At 34.5% G+C, this 10,647-nt stretch overlaps 1 protein-coding gene across 1 annotated transcript; it reads left to right on the forward strand.

The window, feature by feature from the left end:
- Positions 1–5,055: 5,055 nt before the first annotated feature.
- On the forward strand, positions 5,056–7,951 carry LOC125473650 (tubby-like protein 8). The gene is made up of 8 exons (XM_048576773.1): positions 5,056–5,678; positions 5,896–6,010; positions 6,399–6,575; positions 6,678–6,730; positions 6,812–6,908; positions 7,092–7,181; positions 7,265–7,357; positions 7,560–7,951. Exons 1-8 carry the CDS (start codon positions 5,167–5,169, stop codon positions 7,701–7,703), a joined length of 1,281 nt encoding a protein of 426 aa, XP_048432730.1. The 5' UTR covers positions 5,056–5,166; the 3' UTR covers positions 7,704–7,951.
- The last annotated feature ends 2,696 nt before the right edge of the window (positions 7,952–10,647 follow it).

Below are 10,647 nucleotides of genomic sequence, written 5' to 3' on the forward strand. Positions count from 1 at the left end.
TTTTTTTTTTTTTTTTTTTTTTTTTTTTAACAAACGGTATTACACTAAGAGGGAGATGAAAGACTTAGCCTCACAATGAGCTAACAATATTGTGGTTCAAATTCACCTTTGATGAGAATCAAACCTAAGAACCACTAAAAGCCTAAAATGTGAAAGGCTAATTCTTGTCTAATTCTTGTCTTTATAGAGAGACGGAGCGACTCATGTAAGAGGCTCTCTCTCTCCTCATCACCTCTAGAATTGGCCATGTATAGAAAGTGGTGTTTTGATATAGACGCCTCATTTTTAAATGTCATAGACTAAACATCTATTCTTTTAGAAATTTTGATTAAACATTTTCCCTACAATTTTGGTGCTTAATTTCATTTCATTTTATTTTCTTAAAAGTCTATTCATGTTATTTCTTTACTAGCATTCTTTTTTTTTTTACTCCTATTTTTATGCATCTCTTATTATAATGATTTCAGATTTATTTTTTATTTTTTATTAAAATATTTATTTTAGTAAATTAAATAGAATGTACAAAACCTTGTTTTTTAGGTACTTTTGGTTGATCGGTACATTTGATTATGTAGGCGTTGGTTACTTATAAGATGATTACATTTAGTTTATGGTATATTTGAACTTTTGGTACATTTAGCTTCTTGGTACATTTGGTTTCTTAGTACATTTGAATTTTTGGTACATTTAGTTTTTGGTACATTTGAATTTTTGGTCTATTTGATTTATGGTACATTTTTTTATTTTCGGTACGTTTGTTTTCAACCCATAAGTTTTATTAATTTTTTTTTTTTACTAATAATGAGGAATTAGTTTAATTAATATTTTTTTAGAAAGATTCATTAAAAATGTAGGAGTTTAATTACTTATTTTAACTCTAATTAATTATTATTTTTATAGAAAGAGTCATTAAAACATAGGAGTTTAAAGGACTAGGAAAATTAAATTTCCTAGATTGTCGGCAATTAGTTACAAGGTGAAGTGAAGATACCTTTAAACTAATTACATATAATTTTAAAAAATAAAAAAATATTGATGTGGCAATTGGTCAAAACCTCTTAATCAAATCTTAGAAAAGAACTAATATTTAGTTTAAAAAGCATTAAAAAATGTGAAAAATTCCAAGTACTCTGTATAGAAATTGGGGCCTTTTGGGCCTAATGCCACTTATTACATCTTATGTCATAAATTATGCCCCATGCGTTTTGACCCAACGGGCTTGAAAAGCCCAAACTATTTTAAAGCCCTATTAATGTCTTATCATTAATTTATTAATATGAGACTCTCTAATTAATCAAATCTCTATACTATAATCCAATTAATTTCATTCATCTCATACTATCATCCCAATTCACTAGTATATCCGTGCATGATTTATATTAGGTTATAATTAGTGAGGCAGTAAAGTGAGTAGTCTTAATATAATCACTTAGTAAATTAAAACTTATTTTTAACTCTCCCATCATCGAAGATTAAATTATTTAATTATCGGGATGTTCCCACAAGCCAATGTTGACATCTAGTCATGTGTTAAGGCTACTCAAGCTAATGTAGAATGCATAGAAGAACATTTTTGGTGTAAATTAATTCAATCTTTCTTTCTTTCAATACTATCACTCACATTATTAGGGTATCGATACTTTATGCCATACCTCTAATGTGATTATCTTGTTGTATACAGCTCTATTGAAACGTGTAAGAATGCCTTCCTTTACCACGTTTGATACTTCGACCAAATATTCCTGAATTATATCTTAGAGTATCTCCCTCTTATATCGAGGGTTGAATCTTCGTTTTAACTCCAAAATTCATTTTGCTTGTGCTGACGCATTCGTAGCAACGAGCACTATAAGAATATGTTAAAAAAATAATTTGTCACAAGCACGAAAGACAATGAAATTTTAGCATTTACCCTTCCAAGGGCATTTCGTCATTGCACGATTATGAGGAAAAAAGTTCAGGGTAAATTTGTTGGAAAAATAGGGGTATAATTTCTATATATATACTAATAATTCATGCAATTATATACTAAATAATTTGCAAACTATTAAAAAAATACAATGCTAAATGCATATGAATATGGATTTGAAGAACCTGTAAACTCGTCAAGGAAAATGTTAGATATTTTGTCCTTAAAATAAGTTTACGCTTCTCTTTAGTGCTCATGGTTGATCGGGACTTGTCTTTTCAGATGCCACAACCATGTCTTTGTAATAGTATCACTCCAAATCACAAAACTCCAATAAACCACGATTGTGTTGAATATTTTCTCATATGAAATCAATAAGACTCTCTAATAATTAATGCACACTATGAATGATTATGTGAATGTGGAAGTGAATAAATAAATTGCAGTAGAGATTAACCTATTTATAGGCGTTAAAACATATTTTCATTTAAAGTTGCAACCATTCAAAACAATCCAACCAAAACAGCCATTTACTTCGTACCAATGCCTACAAGCATTTTGTTACCAATAGATACATTATTCGGCATCGGTAGGAATTAGACCTTTCTATTCGTGTCGTTTTTATAACATACTCAATATTTTAACGGATCGTATAACATCCGTTAAAGTAAACGGGAAATATAACCCAATCCGAAATCGACTTATTAATATTATAAGGTAATATGACCCAACCTATTACCGGTTAAAGAAAATATATTTTAAACAATAACTAATGAAAATGAAAAACATAATTTGACCCAAAAAATGCAAAACATAATACTAAATTAGTATATGCATACCATGTTGTCATATAAATATTACTTCAAAACATAAAAAAAAAAATATTTGTCTTTCAAGTATTACATACCCAAAATAAGAGCCTAATGAAAAAATATTAGTACATTACTACAAAATACCAAATATTTAAGGATATACAAAATGAAGGTTGAGTAACATTGCACCTTTTCTTTTTACAAAAAAACCCTTTAAATTTTATCAATCACATAGTGCCGAAGTTCTTTTATTCTTACCAGCAACAACAACATCAGAACTTTGAAGTCAAGCAAATCCGTTCCCATGATGACCTGGCCGATCTATTCACCAAGTCATTGCCTAAGTCTACTTTTCAGAAACTCGCCCAAGGAATCGGTATGCGTAAATTATCTGAGTTGAATTGCTTGTAGTTCTTTTTTTTTTTGGAAGTGATGTCTAACTCAGAGGGAGTATCCTGAAGCATACTCAATTAATCTTTATGTATTTTTTTTTTCCTACGATTAGGAGCATTTTTTTCACTAGATTTTTGCTATCTAACGAGGTTTTGATGAAGCACCCATTTTGGGATGATCATATTCCGTTGAGTTCACTACTTTTGTCCCGTATGATGTTTGTTTTAGACATTATGTATACTTTTCACTTTTCTCCTTACTTTATAGGTTTTCACCTGCCTTAGGTTTTATCATAGCGAGGTTTTGTGAGTTTTACTACCAACGCATACTTTCTTTAATTTGAGACTCGCATTCATTCATTGTGCCGACGACTTCGTCATCTATTCTACCTCAATTGTTGAAGACCTAATGCAATGTTTTGTTTGAGTATTTACACACTCAATGGAGAGTGTTGCAGTCCTATTAAACTAGGAATGTGATTGTATAAATCCTAATGTATTTAGGATATCTTGAAATATTCTCTTTAAAATTGTAATCCTATTACAGTAAGGATTTAACCTATCATACCACTATAAATAAAGGCACAATGAGGTGATACAACACACACCTTATAATTGCATCTCTCTTTCTCCTCTCTCTTGCCGCCAACCCTCTCTCTCTCTAATCCTAAATACAGTTTAGTAAATTAGGCCTACCACATTTATTTAATTTTTAACGATATTATATACAGTAAGAGGATAGAAGAGTGGGACAAATCTCACACTTTGTTAGCAATAATGTGGTTCGAATTCACCTTTAGTGAAATCGAACTTAAGATCTCTCATTTACAAGTGAAGAGAAATATTACTAGACCGTAATACTAAGTGATAAATAATAAAACATTTGAAGTACCAAAAAATCCTCTCCACTAATTAATAATTCAAAACCAAACACCATCCGTTTATTAGGATTAATTCAAACATGTCTCCCGCCCATTGTGATTTCCCCTAGACTTCGTTTATCGAATCTCCCATTACACACACAAACTGACAAAAGGTCAACATAATTTGAATAGTTACCGTTATCCCACCAAACCAGAGACAAATGAAAACATCCTATTTCCTTTCCTCAAGAAGCAAAACACAAGAAAAACTCCTCAGTTTCCAATGCTTATTCAAATTCAAACATCCTTGATCCCACTACTTTACCAAAAAATGGTAAAGAACGCCAGAGAGAGCCCCACCATTATGCAAATGTAGCAGAACAGAGCTGGGTGTTGTTTTGCATGGAATTGGATCCTTTCCTATGATTCTGTTTGCGAGGATTTCGAGAATTACTTCATCGTGTTTGTTTATTTGTCATCTAGTTAGAAATTATTTTAAACTATTTTATTTAAAATTGACCACAAATAATGCTTAACAAAAATTGACCGTACGATATATGACGAACAGAGACAATAAAATGATTTATAAAATCCTCACAAAATGATCCGGAGAGGATTCTCATCCGTTTTACATAAATTTTGACACATCTGGAAACTATACCCACAATTAGACCTGGCATTTTGGACCCAACCTGTTAACCCGACCTGTTAATACTAGTATTTGGGTGGATGCTTAATGGGTCGGATCGCTAATGGGTGAACCCATTAACAACTCGTTAAATAACGGGTCACTTTGGGTCAACCCGTCAGACCCGTTAGCACTCGTTAGTTGAAGATATTTTAGTAATTTTAGTCGAGTCGTAACAACAAAAAAAAACTATATGCAAAAAAAAAAAAATAATAATAATAATAATAATTGTTAATGGATGAAACGGATGACCCGTTAGCTTAACGGTTCGGATTCGAATGATTCATTTGCTTAACAGGTTGGGTTCGAATAACCCGTTAACTTAACGGGTCGAATTCAACCCAATCCAAACCTAATAAACCAGACCCGATGTCTACACGCTAACTCACCTACTATTCAGTAAAACAACCCCAGCTTTTTGTACTTGTTCATTCAAGTGAAGATTCAAATTCTCCCTCTCTCTACAACATCATTCAAATCTCTCTCTCTCTCTCTCTGAACCATGATGATGGATGGTTGCAAGAAAACCACATTAATTCCACGGCAATCCTCATACAACTCTCTCTATGACAATCCCCTCACAGACCAGAAACACAGCCGCAGCTACAGCGAAGGCATCGCTTTCACCTCCAAGAACGACAACTCGAACCCGAACCAATCACCCTTAAACGACAACAAGGAGAACGCAATGCCCAACAAGCCACAGCAGGCCGTGCCCGACAGCGACAAGGAGAATTTGGTCGCACAAGAAAACGGGTCTTCCTCTTTTGCGATGCAGCCATTGAAGCCGAGGAATTTGAAGTCTCTGTCCACTGGCTGCAGGGCCCTCAAGCCCTCCTCGCTTCAGTTCTGTATGCAGGCGAACGAGCCTGAGAAGGCACTCTTTGGTGGGTCCATATCCACAATGTGGGACCCACCCAGCAATGGGTCCGACAACTCGAGCTCTTTGAAGATCTGGGACTACTCCGATTCTGAGGCTGCCCCTGCCTCATCTTGGTCTAGTCTGCCTAACAAGTGAGTTCTCTGCCCAATTTGCTTACGCTTACCAAGGGGGCTCGTAGCTCCGATTTATTTAGAGCATTCTGCCTTGCATCCGAGGTTCCTAGTTTTAAACACCACCTCCCCCAATATCGCTTGTACCAAAAGTTATGTTTTTGCTAAAAATATTAAATTTTTGTTTCTTTGAAAAGATATTTACTAGACTTGTAATTTATTTGGTGGGTATTTTTAGGTCATTGCTTTGCAGGCCATTGCCAATGGATGTGGGAAGGTGCACATGTGTTATAGTGAAGGAAGCAACCCCAGAAGGATTAGATGGGGGCACTCTCTATTCTCTTTATACCAATGTAAGAATGTTGCCTATATTTTGGGGAACTTTGAATAGCTTATGGCATGTTTGATTTAGCCAATAACGTAGTTGTCTTGTACAACTCTTGTGCTGCGCGTAATGCTGGTCAGTCATTGTTAGAATACTGTTATATCAGGTTATTCCCAAGATTGCGAAACAAATTTACGAGTTTAGTGAAAGCACATAGATGTTTGTTACTGGACTATCAGGGGTTTCTTTTCGACTTGTGAATCGAATATGCATTGTTAGTTTGATTCTAACATAGTCTTCACGGCTTCATCCGTGACCTGCCCGCCCTGCTCGATTGCTGTTTGTGTTGCACTAGTTTGAAGCTCCATGTTTTCTGTTATAACTTGTTAGATTGGTGTGGTATTGCGATATTTCAGGAAGGCAAGGGAAGGCAGGACCGGAAACTAGCTATTGCTCACCATAAGCGGCGGAACGGGAAATCTGAGTTAACTATTGCTCAGAATGTGAAGGGAGTAATGTCTCATTCAGATGATAGTTTTGTTGGGATTGTAAATGCTAACCTCATGGGTTCAAAATACCACATATGGGATCAGGTTTAAAATGAACTCTATGAATTATTCTTACTTGTAGAAATCGTAATCCGATTTCTTTGGACATTTTATGTCATTTGGTTGATGATACAGTTTTAATTGCAGGGTGGTCGTCCCAATTCCTTGAGCAAGGAGGCTAAATCACTTGCTGTTGTAGCGTAAGCCTCCCTCTCTCTCTCTCACACATGCGCATGCAATCTCCCTCCTCAATTTGTAATGGTTGCTCTTTGTCTCTACAGGTTCACGCCAACAATCTCGAGCTGGACAGGAAGTTACAGACGTATGAGGGCATATATACCCAAGCACCAATCCATGCAGTTAAAAAACACAACGCAGGTGATCTTAACAGTTTCTAAGACATCTTAGGTCAATTCTTTCATTACATCGATAACTTGTGCAGACCAGGTTCTTCTAGTGAATATGTTATCTTTCTCAGTGCCTAGTAATGTAAATTGCATTCAGAAATCCAGTTTTTGGGTCAACTTTTTAGCTTGCGCGGTACACATTCTTCTCTTGCAGGTACAACACATTAAGGGACTGCCAAAGGACTGGGAGGGGAAGCTTGACAAAATCCATCAACTATTCTCACGAGTTCCCCATTACAATAAAGTAGGCCTGTTACCTGACCCTGTAGGAATTTTCCTTGCTTTAATTGTTCTGATCTCCATTAACGGAATTCTGTTTTCATCCAGATTTCAAAGCAATATGAGTTAGACTTTAGAGATAGGGGAAGAGCGGGTCTTAGAATCCAAAGTTCAGTCAAGAATTTCCAACTGACACTGGAGGTAACTACTATGAACAATCGTGATTCCGAAAATCTTACTCAGGCTTATCTGAAACACGTATATGTTTAAGTGCCGTATTGTCTGTGGAAACAACGTGATCATCAGTTAGAATTTGTTATGATAACGGGATGAGAGAACCAGTGTTTAATTAATCTTACATGACTATGGGATTCTAACTTGTATATACACATACGTTTGTCAGGAAAACGGAAAGCAGACAATTCTGCAGCTCGGAAGGGTCGGGAAATCGAAGTATGTGATGGATTACAGATATCCTTTGACAGGCTACCAAGCGTTTTGCATATGTTTGGCTTCTATTGATTCAAAGCTTTGCTGCACGGTATAGAGCAAATTATCTGCCACTGCGTTTTGTAGTTCAACCTCTGAACACATGTATTTCTTTTTCCAATCAACCTTCCATTGTTCAATATTAATCACTACACATGAGCAATCTTCACAAGCTGTTAGCGTTTTTGTTATACGCATGCCTATCAATCCAATTAGGAGTAAATAGTTTATGGAAATTACTTAGTGTATTAAGACAAGTTTATTCAGTTTTAATATAACGGGCAAAGATTATTTTTTGTTAACTAATTGTGATTAACTAAAACAATACAAGTCCAAAACAATATTGATTATTTAAATTTGGGGTTGCAAACTAATAGATTTAGGTTATTGAGACCAATCCCAAATGACTTAAATATTCTTAATGTTTCTAGTCATAGGATTGTTAATTGGGCTTTGACTATTTGTTAAGAATAGTATGTATGATGTTTATGATGACATGTCTCATGTCGTGTGGGACACTAAAACAAATACATAGGAATCCAAATGGAGTTTGAGTTCACCGAACATGTCCAGACATGAATTCTTATAGGTGTATACTAGATGCACATTCATATCAATAAGAGTTAATGATTTCAGTAATGCAAAAATAATCCTTGGACCTGATGTGTCACTGTTGTCTTATGGATAACTCAATGAATTTGAGATGTGCATTACACCCTTTAGGGTAATTGAGTGCATGGTTCGGGTCATTATTCCATTTATGGAGGTAGGTGAGTGTATAACAAGGAATCTCTAACCTTCACAATGGAAGGAGAATGCTCTTTCGGGATGATTCAGAATTCTTTGGCCAGAGCATATAATTGAACAAACCAAATAAATGTCATTTAGGCAAAACGAATTGAAATTGCTTATTCAAATGACTAAGGGCATTGCAAGTGGAGAGGAATTGTATTGCATTGTAATTGTAACAGAATAAGTTATCCTCTATATTTTCTATATTGACTTTGGTGTAGTGTTCGAAAAATTAGCCTAGGCAGTGAAGGCCTACCGCGATTTAAGGCAAATAGTTTCGAAAAATCAGTCTGGAGCTAAGCGGTCCTAGGTGGCACCTAGGCGGTTTGGTTTTTTTTTTATATATTATTAATTGTGTGCCTTTTTCTTTTTTAGTTTCATGGTGGTATAGTCATGGAAATGGTGTACCTAATTTGCAAATGATGGACTGACTACAAGTTCCTCCAATTGTAAATGAATTGGAGTACTTTTGAGGGGATACATACAAAGAAAATAAATAAACTAGATACAATAAGGTTAAATAATTTAGTCTATGTCCAATCCAATGCAAAGATCATGAATAAGAAAAATTTAGTCTATCATCCAAGAATACTCCTCATTATGATTACATGCTTTCTATTTTTTAAATATTGAACTTGTTGAATTGATGTACTTTGTGTATTCTTCTACTTCTATTTTTGCATTTTATCATTGTTTTATTGTCCATACAAGTAATTTTATTTTTAAGTGTGAATAGACACTTATTTACAAGATATACAATAAATTTACATAAATCCGCCTAGGTGCCTAGGTGCTAGGCCCCTGCTCGCTGCCCAACTAGAGCTTAGCGTTTTTTAGAACCTTGCTTGGATGTTATGACACGGAATATGATCATCTTTGGATCCTCTTTGTGGGCATCCAGATGACCAATTAATCGTGTCCGTCCATCGTATATCGTGCAATTAGAAATCATTTTGAATTTTGAATTTAAAATTGAATATAAATAGGTCTTAATGAAAACTGATCATACGATGTAATGTGAACGAACACGATTGCTTGATCCCCGGATCCTGACAAAGAGGATCTGAAGAGGATCCTTGTCCTTATGACATGCAGCTAGGCATCACTTATAGTTGATGAGGTCCTCATCTCACTAGCTCGTCAATTAGAATCTAAAAGATCACACACCCAACTCTAGAATCAAGGATTATAAGGTTATACAATGATTGAATAATTAATGTGATTAATAGGGTTGGAAAATATTGCTATAAACCGACATACCAATTGAACTGTACTGGTCGGTTCATATTGGTATGATAAATTTTGGCATAATTTCATAATCGGTTGGCATTATACCGAACTAACTATTAATGGTATGGCTTTGGTATTGAATTTTGTCTACTAGAGGTATGCCGTACCAACCAATATATATGATCAAGGGACAAATTTTTTTACCCTTCTTTTGAGCCTTTAGATTAAACCTATTTTAATGGTTAAGATTGTATTGGTTAATTTACTAATTCAATTTGTAATATGAAAGGAAATTAAATTCATTAATTGTGAAAAATTATTATTGGTGTTTCTCTCTCCTCTATATATCTTAAATAATTTAACGTCATTAAATCTTACACATTCAGCATCAAAGTATATAGAATTTACTTTGACCTACTAGTTTGCAAGCGGTGGCTTCCTTCGAGAAAAACAAAGTATGAGCATTGTTGATCTAAATATAGGTGGAGGTCATTAGTTTGATTTGGAACGTTCTGGTGTTGTTCGGGTTTAGGGTGATGGTACCTGTAATTTCTCCATTTCACCTCGACTCCGAAACGTGTTTTAAAATAAAAAATTGTTTTTGGTGTCCAAAATTTGATCTTTTATTTATCCTCAAACGTCTAAAGATTATAAAACAAAATAGGATACGTGACTACAAGAACTCCATGAATCATACAAGTTCAATCCCATGTCATTTGGACTCTCTTCCTATTTCTTCCTTCTCCACATTAAGGACTAGGTAGGAATAAACCGTTTTTATTTTCGAATATGAAGAGATGAGAAGAGAGAGAAATCAAAATATTATCATAATAATTTTCAATATTGTAGAGGTATATTTGTATAGTTTCCCTTCTTATTTCAAAATAGTTAATAGACCAATGCAATTCTAACCGATAAAATGGGTTTGATCTAAGGGTTTAAATGGAGTGTAAAAGAATTTGTCAACATCTTTGTCCCTT

Source organism: the organism of the source record quoted next, unplaced genomic scaffold (assembly GCF_019419815.1).
Source record: "Pyrus x bretschneideri cultivar Hongxiangsu unplaced genomic scaffold, Pyrus_bretschneideri_v1 Contig90, whole genome shotgun sequence".
NCBI classification, from domain to species: Eukaryota; Viridiplantae; Streptophyta; class Magnoliopsida; order Rosales; family Rosaceae; genus Pyrus; species Pyrus x bretschneideri.

Excerpts from the sequence above, each read along its gene's own strand:
- LOC125473650 (XM_048576773.1), top strand. The coding sequence starts at position 5,167 with ATGATGATGGATGGTTGCAAGAAAACCACATTAATTCCACGGCAATCC. Across the intron at positions 6,909-7,091 it reads AGTTAAAAAACACAACGCAG|GTACAACACATTAAGGGACT; the intron begins GTGATCTTAACA and ends CTTCTCTTGCAG. Across the intron at positions 7,358-7,559 it reads ATTTCCAACTGACACTGGAG|GAAAACGGAAAGCAGACAAT; the intron begins GTAACTACTATG and ends TACGTTTGTCAG.